This window comes from Trichosurus vulpecula, chromosome 4 (genome assembly GCF_011100635.1).
Source record: "Trichosurus vulpecula isolate mTriVul1 chromosome 4, mTriVul1.pri, whole genome shotgun sequence".
NCBI lineage: Eukaryota > Metazoa > Chordata > Mammalia > Diprotodontia > Phalangeridae > Trichosurus > Trichosurus vulpecula.
The window spans coordinates 166,929,907-166,946,674 of NC_050576.1; the positions used below are offsets into that span (position 1 = coordinate 166,929,907).

General features: G+C 34.4%; 1 protein-coding gene across 1 annotated transcript in view; it reads right to left on the reverse strand.

Annotated features, from left to right (window-relative positions):
• APPBP2 (amyloid beta precursor protein binding protein 2) overlaps nt 1–16,768 on the reverse strand; it is a 54,925-nt gene that overhangs the window by 16,202 nt on the left and 21,955 nt on the right. Inside the window, exons 2-5 of the mRNA XM_036757216.1 lie at nt 13,143–13,231; nt 12,188–12,339; nt 10,378–10,501; nt 1,653–1,821 (exon numbers count right to left, since the gene is read on the reverse strand). Of these exons, the coding sequence (XP_036613111.1) occupies nt 1,653–1,821; nt 10,378–10,501; nt 12,188–12,339; nt 13,143–13,231 (534 nt within the window). The remainder of the gene's footprint in view (nt 1–1,652; nt 1,822–10,377; nt 10,502–12,187; nt 12,340–13,142; nt 13,232–16,768) is intronic.

Sequence of the window (16,768 nt, forward strand, 5' to 3'; positions counted from 1 at the left end):
ATGAAAGTAAAGTACAATTCAGAAATAATTCCAGGAGAAAAACAATTGCTCCAAGTAACATCCATTTTTCTCAGTTTTGAACAAACTACTCTTAACCTGAAAGAACTGCTCTTGTTCAAAAATAAAAATGTTACAGGCAAAACAACTGAATGAAAGGATACAAACAGGATTATTCCTAATAGTAAGATGCCAACATAGTATGACTACAAGAAAAACAGAAATGAAGTAGTAACTAGCTGACAAATACAATATTGACAAAAACAAAAGACTATTCTTTATAATCATTTTATTATCCTGATTTTAACTTCCCTTTCAAGAATCTATATTATTATGTAATATATTAAATATATATTTATATTTAATTCCTAGAAGTAAATGACTATATGAAATTTTGAAAACTACAAGAAAATTTTTTGTTGCCTTATAACCAGTAAAGTACGATATCAAGGGCCACCTCCCAACCCACCCATGACCACTAGCAATGGCTTAAATTTTTTTAAATTTACTTAAAATTTAAAAATTAAAATTTAACATTTTTCCACTTTAAAATATTCTTTCAAGAAAAATCCATCCTTCTCCTCCTCCCAGGGCCAGAAAAAAAACCAAAACCTGTTAAGCAAAACAACTCCCCTTAAAGATAGTTTTATATAAACTATGACTTAGTACTATAAGCAATAACAGCAGTTAACCAAGAAAAACACAATTGTTTTTCTCACAAGACAAGGAAAAGATTTAAACAAACTATGTAAGCCTGGTCATGATTCAGTTTTCTCATTAAAAGTTATAATAAAAGTCCACCCAAATTACATTTATAATAAATACAAGTTTATTATGAAGGCAAATTCTTCCAAAAATACAGCCTGCCCAAAAATAGCAGTTAGCTAGGAATCTATCATGTTGAAATGTTAATTTAAAAATATAGCAATAAATAAAAAACTACTTACAAACAATTTTCCTTATAAAAATTCTATAAAGTAGGCTATCACCTCAATTTTACTTGTGAAGAAACTGGGGCTTAAGAGAGGTTAACAATCTTGACAGGGGAGGGGAACCTGCGGTCTCACGGCCACATGTGGCCCACTAGGTCAAGTGAGACCCTTTGACTGAATCCAAACTTCACAGAAAAAATCTTTTTAATAAAAGGATTTGTTCTGTAAAACTTGGACTCAGTAAAAAGGCTGGACCCAAGGACCTAAAAGGCCACAGGTTTCCCTCCCTCCACCCCCCAGACCTTGCCTAATGGTTACACAGTTATTAAGTATAAGAGCCACAATTTGAACCACCACCTCACAACTCCAAATCCAGTGCTGTTTCCAATATATCACAATCTTTAACTGACTTTCAATATGTCAGCTGTGTCTTAGGCAAACTTAATGAGAAAAATCTGGATTTATAAGACAAATAAGAAAACAGATAGTTATTTACTTTATAAGACTTTAAAAACAAGTTCTTATGAATTCAATGTGCTAATTTTATTTATAAAATGTTATTTGCATTAAATTTTTCAGGAACACATCTATAATACATGGCTGCTGGAAAAAAGACTAAAGTTATCTTTTCTTCAATAAAAAGATGAATGGTTTTGTTTACTCTGCAACAAGTTAGGGCATGTACATCTAAACCCCACCCACCACTGTCCCAAGAAAACTCACCTCATCATAATGACTTTTTGCAAAGAGTAGAGCACATAATTCTCCATAGAGAGCAGCTTTGTTTGCCTGCTGGCCATGTTTTGCAAGCTTGTCCATGTAAGATTGAGCTAACTTGAATGTTTCTTCACCCAAATGATATTTACAGTTTCCATTTCGAACATGTAGCAGCCTATTTGGAAACAAAGAGTTCCAAAGATTTTAGAAAATGATTTGTATTTAGTCCTGTTTTGTTCTTTCCAATCACTATGTTTACACAAATATGGACAAGAACCCTGTTGTCTGATTTATTGACAAGTCAATGCTATGGACAATAAACAAAATTTGAGGACAAGAGGTTTCCTTTGGCTACTATTTTGTTATACTATTAGCAATAGCTGCAGTTCACCAAGAAAAACGCAAGACAGGAAGGAGAAAAGAACTTAAACAAGCCATGTGAGTCTGGTCATAATTCAGTTTTCTCATCAAAAGTTGTAATTTAAGTCCACCTAAATTGCATTTATAATACATACAAATTATAAAGGCAAAATCTTCCCCAAAATACAGCCTGTCCCAAACAGCATTTAGTTAGGAACTTATGTTGAATGATAAAATTTCATTTAAAAAGTAGCAATAAATAATAAATAAGCAAAATGATTTTAAAAACTTTGCTAGTAAAGAGGATAGTCAAATGATTGTGGGCAGCAAAGTTAATGTCACAAATCAATTCTGGATAATATTCTTTAATTTTATAAATAAAACATTTGGAACACCTCTAATTTTTATTTGAAAATCCCTGGCTAATTACACCCAATTTTTAATGCCCCCTTAACTGTATCTGAGAGATTTATTGTGTGCAGCTCATTTTCAATAGTTAAAATTTTTACCAGTTTAAATGTTGCTATGGAATACCATTAACTCTTTTCATGTGCATGTTTATTTCCACTGAAGTTCAACGGAGTCTTCCATTTCTTTCATTCCTCTCTTGCTGCCTAGTGTCACGATACCAGTATAGAATGACTGGGAACTCAAACAACATTGACTGAATGACCAAACTACACAAACCATTCTAGATGTTTCAAATGGCCTTTTAAATACTCAGTAGTGGACTGTGACATTGATAGAGATCTATTTTGATACAGCATAGAACATAATGTTCATAATTTTGAGGACAGTGCCTATTTATATGGAATGTTCATAGTTACTGTGGGGGGGACTAAAGTACAATGCCATTTAAAGGTATTTTTCAAATAAGCAATGCATGGATGGTTTGGTAATTCTTCATAAAACGCAATGTAAAGCAAAAAAGGGGAAGTTACTTTTTAAAAAACACCACCACAAATATTGTCTTAAATCAAAACCCTGAGGAAAAAATACATAAAACTAAGCCCTAGGCTAGCATTGGAGGTTGTTCTAGACCAAGCTCCATTTGGCTCTGGTTAATAAACTATAGATAAAACATAATAACTAAATATTAAAATATATAAAATTATAATAGGCTTATCCATATAAGCTTTTCTAGGGACTAATAAAATACAGTAGCAGTTATTACGTAGACTAGTGGTATCAAATTCAAATAGAAACAAAGGAATCCTGAGGCAGCAGAGTGACTTAGAAAAACAACAAATTAATATTATCTATGGTGTATTTTATTTTTATTTACTTCGTTAAATATTTCCCAATTATATTTTAATCTAGTGCTAGCTGAGACTCAGGAAATTTTGTAGGCTACACATTTTAACAGCTATTATTTTTTATACATTGTACGGCACTGTATTTTTCTACTATCTCATCCGATGGTCTCTAAGATGCCTTCTTCTAGATCTGTAAATTAAATGAACCTCAGAACAACACAGTGAGTTGGATAGTACATGTGAGGAAATTAAGGATTAAGGTAGTTAAGCTATTTGCCAGGACTCAAACCAAATTCTTACTCCTACTACAATACTGTAATGATTTGTACTTAAATTTTTCCTGGACATCTAATCACAGTATACATGAAACATCCAGAAACAACAAATGAACAGAAAACAAGCAACAAAAAAATACAATTATTAACACTGAAGTTTTCAGATGGGGAGCCAAGATGGCGGCTAGAAAGCAGGGACTAGTGTGAGGTCCCCGCCGAGTCCCTCCAAAAACCTATAAAAAATGGCTCTGAACCAATTCTAGAAATGCAGAACCCACAAAATAGCAGAGGGAAGCAGGGCTCCAGCCCAGGACAGCCTGGATGGTCTCGGGGTGAGGTCTATCCCGCACAGAGCTGGGAGCGGAGCAGAGCCCAGCGTGGGTGGTGCAGACCAACCAGACCAGGAGCCGAGCGGAGCGTACCCTAGCGCCCTGAATCAGTAAGCTGCAGCAGTTACCAGACTTCTCAACCAACAAACACCAAAGACAACAGAGAAGGTTAGCGGGAAAAGCTGCGGGAGTAGAAGGAGTTCGTGGTTCGGCCACCACCCCGGGGGCAATGGAAGTAGGGCAGCTACAGAACTACAGCTGCAGTTGCTTCTGGCCCCAGGCCCACCTGGTGGGAGGAATTAAGTGGTGGATCAGAGCAGGAGTGAAGAGCCTGCTGAAGATCTAAGTCCAGTCCGGGTTTGGGGGTTCTTGGGGAAGGGGGAGTGCTGGTGTGGCAGACCTGGCGCATCCCCCCAGGCGTGGAACATAGTTCTCTTAACTCTACAAGCAGTCATACCCTGTTGAAAAACACTGAAGTTTTTGATAGATGACAAATATTTATAATTACTATATAGCCAATTATATTCATCTGAGGTTCTAAAAATTCCTCTCAGTACTCTCTGTTAATCAGGGACAACAATACTCTGACTACTCAAGAAGGAAGCAATTAACATACTATTCTAGTTAAACTTAATGTGCATTCTAGCAATAGTCATCAATGATAGGATTCACATTTAGGAAAAATTCCAAGCAAATGTAAGATACTATAAAACATATTGAACACTAAAATATTTATGTATAATATAATAATAAAATAATGCTATAAAACAACTAGAATACTTAATACTAAATCGATCTTCCATTAGCAGAGAGTAGTGAGAAAACTGGTAATATTTTCAAAGATTTCACTTCAAATGGTACTCAAGTTCAAAAAGCTGAGATAAGATACATACAAATGCTGACTATATATCATAACATGAATACAGGGAACTACTTAAAACATTTAGTACACTTTGGAGAACATATGTGACAATCTAGTTATTAGTTATATTGAGAAATGCAGAGAAGGACCAGAGAACTTAGCACTAAGTCACTATAAAAAGTACATCATATATAATTGAATCAGTACAAAGTTAGTTTCCAAGAAAATGTTTAAAAAGATTTTATTTGGAGAATCCTACTCAAAATTTCCCTCAAATGAAGGTATGTCTTTTTAAGAAAAAGGAAAGAAAATATAGCTCAGTAAAACCAATACACTGAAAACATCTGACATTATATGCAGTTTCCACAAGCAAGACCCCACTTCTGTCTGCCAAGAAGCAAGAGGGGGTACCTTTTCATATCTCCTCTTTGGGGCCATGCTTGAATGTTATAACTGTGTAGCATTCAGTTTTGGTTGTCCTGTTGTTTCCTCCCCCATTTCTATTTTCATCATTAAAGTCACGTTTATTTCTCTTTCCTTACCTCACTTTGCATTAATAAAGATTAAGTCTCTCCATGCACCTCTGTATATCATATACATTGTTTTATGGCACAGTAAGATTCTATTACATTCATGTGCCACAATATGTTTAGCCATTAAATTACTTTTTTTCTCCCTCAGTAACTTACTACCATAGTAAGTGTGGAGTAGCTAAGTGGTGAAGACGCCACTGCACCTTAGCGCTGGGAGTAGTCAAGAAGGCCTACATTGAAATCCAGCCTCAGACACTTACTAGCTATGTGACCTTGGGCAAGTCGCTTAAAATCTGTGTGTCTCAGTTTCCTCATCTGTAAAATGGGGATAATATTAGCATCTATCCCCCACCCCTGATGTTGTTGAGAATCAAAGAAGATTTTTGTAAACTGCTCAGAATAGTCCTTGGTACATAGTAGGCACTATATAAATGAGTGCTGCTATACATTTTCTGGTGGATGTATTAACTTATTAGCTATAAATATAGGTAGCTTCTTTTTCAAAGAAAAAAATTAGTATGCAATACACAGTCAGGCATGGCAACTTGTATTGATAGGTTTTGCTAAACTGCTATTCTTCCCTCCACTTTTTCTTTTTTCTTTTAGTTATCTAATACAAGAAAATGATTGTGGGATAGGTGAAGGGAAAGGGATATAATCAGGAAAAAATGTGATGACAAAAATCACTAATTAAAAAATATAAAAGGAAAAAAGGAAGATTCAATTACTTTAGGAGACCTGTCATAACCTCAATACTACCAAAAGTTTTTTCTTTTTCATCTAATGCTTATGATCCAGTTTACAAACCTATGTCCTAGTTTGGTTGTGCTTAAAAACATAATCAAACTTATACTATACAGTCCACCTGAAACATAAATAATGTTGATAAAATGAGGAAAAATACTGAAAGAATGAGTCCAGGAATTCTCAGTGCTCTAGTCAAAACAAATTCTGTAAAGCATTACATGAAAATTTAAGTTATTAAATATTTGTCTGGCTTTTTATTTTTCATTTTGAAGTACTGGCTGTGCAATTCTCAGTGCCCCTGGCAACCTCCAAGCTATATACATTGAAGAGAAGGTGCTGACTTATACTGGTAGAGGAAATTCCTGACCAGAATCTTGGTATACTGACAAAATCATAGGTTCGCTTTTTTAAAAAGAGTAAATAAAAGCATATGCAGCATTCCACATCCATAATACCCCTCCTACGCAGAGAAGGAGACCACATTCTCATCTCTCTTCTTCACTGTCAAGCTTAGTCATTGTAATTCTACAGCACTGTTTCAATATTCTATTGATATTGTTATATCTTTGTGTATAGTTTTTATTAAGTCTTTGCAGTCTACTGCAGTATCCTTGCATTCTTTCTACTCTATCACATTATAGTCATTCTCTATCACATTAACGTATAATTTGTTGAGAAAATAAGTTGACTATGAACTAACTGAAATGTTCTACAAATGAGAAATTACACAGGAAGAGTAGAAATGTTTTAATGTAATAAACGACAAGCCAGTGTACATAGCGAAAGAGAAGGACAACTGATGGATAGCTTACTTGCTGCACTAGTATCCTTGCAATGTGTAAAGAACAGAATGAATAGACATAGTTGGGTTGAAATCCACATCACTGGAGGGACATTAATGAGACTAAAGATCCAGTAGAGTCCCAATGTTAACTCATTAATATTGTGGATTACCACACTCCCTTCCCCACATTATCCCCCTCTCCAATGTCACACCAGTTTATCTTAAACGGTTTTGATAAGGAAATTACTTAGTAAATCTTAAAGTATTATATTAATGAGTTAATATTGAATTATTTGTCTTCCTCTCTATCTCCTGCTATAGCTTAGCTTCCCTGGCCTCAGCTACCTTCCCTCTGCCTTCAGCTATGCGATGCCCATGGTGAATCCTGACTTTATATCACGAGATGCAGATCAAGGAAGGGCCAGTAATGTCCTGATCCAATATTTGTAGTCTAACCACTTTTCATAGTAATTTAAGGATGAAACTGCCACCAATACATTAAGATTTGAAACTCTTCCAGATTTGAATTTTGCATGCCACAACCAGTGGGGCTTAGCTCATGATACATACTACCTCTGTAGCCTGGCTCAAGTTCAATCTTCAGACTTTAGAGCTCACTGTTGAAATGGCGGGGGGTGGGCCCAGGGAGAAGGAGAGGGAGTTAATTTTTCTGACAAAATTACACGAAAGAACACTGCTAGCCCACTGCCAAGTTTTTGGAGGGACTCCGGATTCCTCACTTGCTATGCTCAAACTCAAGCTTAATTTTAGGCCTCCTCACCCATGACATTTTAACTGAGCCTCCTCCACTCCCAACCATCCCAATGACCTAATCATGTTTGTGCTAAGTTCCCAACATATGGAATCTCTTCTTTCTTCCTTCGTTAACACAAAGAATTCTTTGCACCTAATCCTTCTCAACATTATGGGCTTGTTTTTCAATAGCAGTCATAGGAATATCCTTTCTCAAAGTAGACTTAGATTACTAAATTATAAATCCTGACCCCAGGGTCAAAATAACTCATTCTCTTACTTTGTGTTCCCTTAAAAACTTTATTTTCCCTATTCCATTATAGTTGTAGGGTGAAACTGTTGGGAAGTGATACACTGGTGCACTTAAGAAATTGGCAAATACGACCAGAATCACATTAAAAATTTGTGGTAAAATATAGAAAACAAAACTGCTGAGAAACAAATGTTCTGTGCTCTATAGTTAAGGGGGAAAACCCCACTTCATACATTTAAAGCTAAAAGAGACCCTTGGAGATTATCTAATAGAAGTCCTCTATTTTATTTATGAAGAAATGGAAGGATGATATGACTTGCCCAGGGTCTCAAAACAGAACAGGAAGAGTAAATTTTGAATCTAAGTCCTCCAAATCCCATGCTCTTTATGCTGTATTGTGCTGGGATAAAATAAGAGATAAATAAGACACATGCCATCACCTGAATATGAAATATTACACAGCAAGTTACACGGTTTCAGAAAAGGCAAAATCATCAACAACCCTGAGGTTTCACTTCACACTGATTTTGACAAAGATGATAAAAGACAGGAAGTCAATTCTGGAGGAGTTGTAGGAAAAAAGGTATACTAACAAATTCTTGCTGGGGCTGTTAATTAGTACAACCATTTGGGAAAGCAATTTGGAATTATGCAGAGTGGCTAAAATGCCCAATAACCTCTGATCCTAAGATTCTACTGTTAGGCATATACTGTGGCCCTGGAGATCACTGACAAAAAGAAAGGCTCCATACACATCAAAATATTTATAGCAGCACTTTTTGTAGGAACAAAAAACTGGAAACAAAATAGATGCCCATCAGTTGGGGAATGGCTAAACAAGCTGTGCTACATTAATATGCCATAAAAAATATGATTAAAACAGAGAAGCAGGGAGAGACTTAGAGAAAAAAAATCATTCCAAGACAGAGTGAGAGTCTATATAAATGAAGGGAAAAGATGTACTTTGTCCTCACTTTTGTTCTTCCATAATGGCTTCACACAATGGCAAGTGCATTAAGGAAAAAGCTTAGCTCTGATATGCCTTTCAGTGACTATCTTTACTAATGATTATGCCACAGAAAATATAAAATTAAAGAGGAAAAAAAAAGGAATATATGATGAGATTAGAAAGCTACATTCCTACTATAACTTTAGTTAGGCCTTTATTTTAAAATTATGTCCAATTTGGGTCACCATACTTTTAAAATGTAGATAAATCATTTATCACAGTCTCTGAACAACAAGAAGCATTACCAAACAGTTAGAAAATTATAAGGAAATGTTAATAGTGATAGGGCTTTATAGGCAATTAGAAGGTGACTTGAGATTCCATTGGGTTCTTCATATACAACATTAGGTGGGTGAAAAATAATGGAATACTCTATTAAGAAAGATTGTGGTATCTCTATCTTTGAAAGTCTTCAGTAAGTGAAAAGATCAATAGATGCTTTGGATGGTTTAGAAAACCTGTATAACTTTGATAACTTCCCAGAAGAAAGTAGACTAAGAGAACACAACAGATACTGGCTCTTAATAATCCCTACCCCACCACCCCAAAAAATTTAAATCCCTACCAAAAATAAAGTTGCTAGAAATTCTAAGAAAATGAAAACTCACCAAAAAGAAATAATTAAGACAAATTTGAGCAGAACCTGAAACTCAAACAGAAGCAAAAAAAAAAAATCCAATAACTAAAAAAACCAATTCAACGAAAAGATATCATGGGATTTACAGCTGGAAAAGGCCATAGAGGTCAGATCATCCAGATCCATCTTTTTATAGATGAGAAAAACAAGTAGGGAATAGACATATTTCAAGAATGAAAAAAGCAGAATACAGCTAAAAGAAATAATTCCCCAGAGGATATCACTGAGAAATCTCATCATCTCACAAGATCAAATCAGAGTTGCTATTCATGCCTCATCACTACCCCTCTGTCCCTATGATAGAAGAACAGAGACATATACTCTCAACCCTCCATTTAGGGAAGGGGACCAGAATCTGGTATCTCCTTGTTTCCTAAAAGACTGTACTACTTTTGAATGTCTCTATCATGTTGACTACCTTCCCCTCTAAACTCCCCTAACCCCACTTTTCTGCTTTTCCTTTGTGTGTTTTCTTCCTATTAGATTGTGAGTTAAGTGGACAGGGCCTTTTTGTTTTGTTTGTTCTGCCTTTTTCTATTATTCCCAGGGCCTGGCATATATTTGGCAGCCTATATTCCTGAATTTGCTCAGATTTATTACATCTATGTAGCCACAAATAGCTAAACTGTGGTAAAAGAAACCAAAAACCAAAGGAAATATTACCTCTCCTATCCCCCCAAAAAGGATGTATTTAAATTTCTGAACTTCCAAGTGAAGAGTACCTATCTCAAATTAAAAGAACATTCCAAATATACTATAAACACACTTTAAAATATTTTTTGGAAGTTAAATGTATCTGGGGGCAGAGCAAAGATATATAATATAAATATCACAACAATATTATATTTGATTGTCAACAAAGACACAGATGTATTTAAACCACACTGTGGACTTCAACACCAATACAGCTTATTGCTCGGCAGTCAAACCTACCTCACACAACATTCTACTGCACGAAACCAATGAAGCATTTCATCGTGTAGGGTACACAACTGAAGGCAGGACAGGAAAACTTTCTCTGCATCACTGTACCAACCTGCATCTGAGAGAAAGCCACCTAAAAAGTAAGAAAATCAAATTATTTTCAGATAATTCTATAAATACATATTTTCACATTTTATAAAACAAAATGATGACATGGAAAGTGGGATATTTTGCATTAATTTTGAAATAATCTGGAATTAAGAAATAATTTTATAGTTTAAGCAATCAAGAATACTGATTATGCAGTACTAAATCTATATTTTCCTAGATAATTATGTACCACTACTAAGTAATTAGGTAACATTTTCATCCTGCAAGCTCTTGAGACCTCTCATAATGGGGAAAAAGTTCTATGAATACATTCATGGCAAGGTAAAGGCTGAGAAGGAAAAGGCTATCATGAGCTACATCACTTATATGGAAATAAACTTGCTACTCTATAGCTGCTAGCTGCTTTTTATCTCTAGTTCAATGGATTTAGACCCAAAGGGTATTTCAGAAGTCATCCCGTTCAATCCTCTAATTTTAACCAATGAGGAAATTTAGGCACAGAGAGGCCAAGTGATTTGTCCAAGGTAATAATGAACAGCAGGGTTAAGATCCAAGCCCTGACCTTCTTACTCCAAGTCCAGTCCTTTTCCCACTGTTCTACAATACTACTAAAATTTGGCTATAATGTCCTCGAGAAATCAGAACCCTCAATTTCAACAACATTGTCCTAGACCTACAGTGGGTTAAATAAATAGCACTGCTTTAAGCACTGGCAAAATAATACAGCTATTATTTGAACATGCTTTATTTTAAAATCTTAAACAAGTTTTTAAATAACAAAGTTTTTGTATTAAATTTCTGAGGCTTTCAATGTTTAAACTGCTGTTTTTTAAAAACTCAACTTTCTAAACTATAGCAGCCTGTTTTATAGCACTGCTAACCTATAGGATGAAAGGCTTTCAAAGACTCTCTTCCCCAATAGATGGAAGCTGAAAAACTTTCTCTCCTCTCCTCCACCCCCACACACATTCCCTAGCATCTGTGCCTTATGTTTCTGGTATAAAGTTTGAGATAAAAGGTGACTGGGAAAGAAAAATATCAAGGAATGATAAGTAGCAATGACAAAATATTAAGCTAGAAAACTGTCCTCGATATAATATCGCATGTTGACTTATGCAAGTCATCTGAAAATGTTATATAAATGACAAGGTAGAATGGAAAAAATAAAACATCAAATATGGGAGTCAAAAGACATGAGGTTTACATCCTAGCTCTGCTACTCACTAACTACAAATTGGGACTAATAATTTAAGGCTATCTCCCTGATTGGGTCCTTCACAATAATAACTAGAATTTATATAGTGCTTTAAGGTTTGCAAGGTATTTTACAAATTTTATCTCTTATATCCTCACAACAACCCTGGGAGGTATGTGATAATATTATTTTCATTTTACAGATGAGGAAATTGAGGTATAAGAGGTTAAGTGACTTGTCTACGGTCACACAGCTAGTAAATGTCTGAGGCTGTACTTAGGTCTTCCTGACTCTAGGTTCAATTTTCTATACACAATACCACCTAGTTGCTATACCAAGTATGCATGATGCTTTGTAATTGCAAAGTGCCACATAACTACATGGCACTTTTTATAATATAGTAGAATATAGCATTTGGGAAGACCCTGGAAAGTTGCTATAGTTTGACAAGTCTGATTCTGATTTATAACAGCATTAAATAATACACATTGTTCTGTTTTCCCCATTATTTACCTAAAACAAAGCCAATCTGGATTGCTTTTTCTTTGACTGTAGCATCTGATTCTGCTATATAAGAGCACCGTCTACTGAATGAATAGGCCAAGACTGAAGCAACTTTCACACCATGATCCATCAAAGCCTGGAAACAGTGATGAAGCAAATGTCTAAAAGGGGGGTGAAAAGGTATTCAATTAAAATATCATATCTTAATTCCTTTGGAAAATACTGGCTTGGTTTTTTTTAAATACTTTTCCTTTTTAGAAGTTTTAGGAAAACAAAAAGTTGTTACTTTTAAAAAGTACAAATTCATTATATCACTCACAGAGCTGTAAGTAGAATATAGTAAGTAACATTAAAAAGATAATTTGCAGACTATTGTTAAAAATGACAACTTGGTTCTGAACATAAGCCTTATGAATTAATCTATTCACAATTTAGCACTTAAATTAAAGTCAGCAAAGATCATATGGAAATAATAATAGTATTAAAGAAAATATCTGGAATTATAGAATTAAAATACTTATAACAAAAAAGAAGGGGAAATGTATCAAGTTTATTTAGTGCTTCTCATCCAATATTATTTTACAGATTCACAGAGAAGAGTCCTGCTTTCAAAAGCAAGAGGAATGATTTCACACAGTAAAATTTGCTGAGCATTCTAGGTATTTAACTTGACAAATGTTTTCCAAAGAAGTGATCAAATTAACTGATTCCAAAAATAATTTATGATAACTATTAAATAATGTGTAATTTGGAAAGGGTTCACATAAAAAAACTATCCTCGAACAACTTCACACTAAAACATATCACACAGATATATTATGCTGAAGTATTTGCATTTAAAAAAAAACACGTTTCTGTAATTTACAATGTCTTAATTCTAATTTTTTTTTAAAAAATTTCTAATCCATGCTTAATGTTCTATACAAGCAAATAACTGCATTTAGGAAATATTTAATATACTCACCTTTTGTCTAAAGCTCTCAACACTTTAGCAAAAACTTCTAATTCACAAAATTCACTACCCAGTTGACATAAACGGCCTTGTTGGTAAAGCTGAAATAAATAAAATAAAATGTATTTTTCTACTTCCATTATTAAAAGTCTGTATTGGTTATATAGTCAAATTACAGTTACCTCACAGAAATGTGCTACCGCTGGTTTTTTGCAAAGTACTTTCTCTGTGAAATAAATAGCAGCCCATCTCCCCTCCAACCCCTCTTTCCATTACTTATTTCTGTCTTTCCTAAAACACTTATTTCTGTATTTCCTCATCTCTTTCTGGGATAGAGAATACAAAGAGGATCAAAGTTGGGGCAGTTTAAAGTAATGAATACAAATGTTTAAGTACAAAAGTAGCCTGATTCATTGCAGATATCAAGAAACTTTTTACAACTGGGGAAACTATTAATTTCAATAGGAATTATATTCTACCTATTAAATAATCAGGGCCCTTCCCATTAAGTAGTATTTTACTGGCAAATATTTCTTGAATAATATACCATAATAATGAAAATCCCTAATCTGTGATCACTGAAAACCTCATTCCAGGGTTCATGTTCATTCTAATATATTATTTAATGAAAACAACCATAACCAAAAATTCATCAAATACTTTAAAAAAAAACTATGATTTTATTAGATAAGTACTATACTGGGTCTACAATAAGTTCGACACCTCTCAAGTCATCAACGAGCGTATATTATGCACGTAATGAAATAATTCCTGCTCTCTCCAAGTACTTATATTCTGCCTTGGGAGACATGTACATAAATATATACATAATAAATGCTTTTTTTAAAGGATAGTTAGGCAACAAGTAATTAGGGAAAGAAGACCTAAACAGTAAGAACAATCAGGAAAGATTTCTTATAGTGATGCTTGAAGGAAGTGAGAAATTGAGGCAGAGTTAAGGAGGGAGAGTATTGAATGCATGAAGGATGGATGCTAGTCCAAAGGCATGGAGCTTAGAAAGAGATGGAGTGCCATGTAACACTCACTTCTCCTATTTACCAAATAAAATAAATTCAACTAAAAAAAGTCAGGATGCTAAGACCAAGGCTGCCTTACACTTAACCTGTTTACTACTGTACATCAAATATTTCTGATTAAGGACAGCAGACTCAAAGCAGCCACTCAAAACAAAGGGTGTAATAGATAAAAATCCTAGCTTCTCATCAGTATAATCAGAGTTCAGAATTTATTTGAGAACGTAGTCATAAAAATATACTGTGTAACTGCACTTTGTCTTTACTTACTCTTAGGTGTTCACAACCAAAATAATGCTTTTAAAATTAAGCTTTCCACCTTTAATACCTCTTTAATGACATTATGCTTTCCAGAACCAGGCAAGAAAACTTGGGAAAAGTTGCCACTTCAGTCAAAAGATGTGTATTTCCAAAAAAGTTTTCACATGAACTAAAACACACAAATCCTATCACTTTAGTCATTCCAGTTGCCAGCTTAACTTTTTTAAAAATTAAAAAAACATTTAATTATATAACTGCTTTATAAATATACTCTAAGATTGCTATGAAAAAAGTCTGTAATTCTAATGCTTCAGATTTTAAAAATAAGATTCTGTATAATAATATTACAAAGGGCCCATGGAAAGAGCTAAAATAAGACAAAAACCTGTGTCCTTTAGAGACAATATTCACAATGTATAATAGAACATTCTGAAAAATAGAATATGTCTACCAAAATTTTTATAAACTTTCATAGCTTTTCCTATTTATCAAATACAAATGAACAACTCTACTAAAATGATCAGGATGTCAAAGAATGCCAACAAATTTTTTTCACCATAAAGGACAACAGAGTCACCATACTTACACTCCAAAAATAACAGTTCCAGGTAAGTAGAAGTAAAAATTTTACTAAAGTATCTAGTAAAAACACCTACAATGGGGGTTGCTAGGTGGTGCAGTGAATACAGCACCGGCCCTGGAGTCAGAAGGACCTGAGTTCAAATACAGCCTCAGACCCTTGACACACTTACTAGCTGTGTGACCTTGGGCAAGTCACTTAAACCCCAATTGCCCTGCCTTCCCCCCTCCAAAAAAACAAACCACACCTACTATCTGACAAGAACTAGGGATATAAAGGAATACCAGAAACAGTTTCTTCTTTCTTTCAATAAATTTAAATTTTACTGACATGTTTGCTTGTCCGAGGTGAAGCCTGACATGGGGGTAGGTGGAGGAAGAAGGATTATGCCATTTTGGACAAGCTATAGTTGAAAGGTTGGCTGGATAGGAAGGTTTGCTTTACCATAGCTTGCCCCAAATCCCCACATCAGTTTAGTACAAAGGTTCTTAACTCGGAGTCTATGAACTTGTTTTTAAATATATACACGCATACATACATACATGTATATGTATATAACTATTGAAAATATTTCATTTCATTACTTTAAAATATTATCCTAGGGAGCCACTAGGTTTCAACAGACTGTCAGAGGGGTCCATGCACAAAAAAGATTGAGAACCCCTGATCAAGAGGGACATATAAAATAGACACCTAAAACAACCAAAGAATAATAAAAGATAATAATAATAATATTTAATCATTTCTATCTTACAGATTTTTAGATGCTATAGGAATTCAGTGCAAAGATTGCTATGGGATGGTACTCTGCAGATATACTTAAATGTTGAGCACTTTTCAAACAAAATGTTCAATCAGTAATCAATCTGATAGGCAGTACATAAATTAAGGCCTAAGTCTCTAAATGTTCTTATTCAGATAATTCTGCAAAGATACTGATATCAGTCTCTGGTGTTGTATCAGAGAACAAAACAGGCTGATTTTAACTACTATACAAACTTGAGATATTCCTTTCATATTCCTATCAAGTTATTCTTTATTCTAAATGCTTACTCTTAAGAATTTGGTTATCAGATTAAGACAAAGGCTCGAAAGTTCCTACTAATCTCATCATGATAATGGCTATATTTTAAAAATCTTACTCCATGGTTCCCTTTCAAAACTGACCTACTGCCACGGTGGAAAAACTGTGACTGTCATTGGTTGTGTCTATCAATTTTACCATCACCAGCTTGGCCTAAATTCAGATATTCTATTTTGAATTGTTTTTTTTTAATTGCAATACGTCAACACATTTCATGAGAACATCAAGCACATACATGATGAGCTACTTTAAGGTACAAATCTCTATAAAATGAGAATTATCATTTAAATTGTTCTCTGAAAGTAACGTTTGTATCTAGTGATCCATTTTAAATATAAGAACCTTTCAAAAACTAGGAGAAGGAACAGTCAGTAATATCAAAAAGCATGACATGCTCATTTGGTTTCTAAGCAAGCTAAATTTAACCAAGCTACCAAAAGAACTTCTACTGCAGTCCTACTTCAATGCCTCACCAAGGCACGAATGTGCCCATGGTTTCTCAAAGGCTACAAATTAAGTTTAGAGAGGGTTATTACCAGGTAAGCCACAGGGTGACAAATTTTTCAGACACAGCAACTCTGCAAAGTGTAGGAGTCCTAAGTGTCACACTGAAGGAGACTTGGAGAGCTACACGCTTATAGATCTCTATGAGTCATATTACCTCTCAGAGGCAATCTGA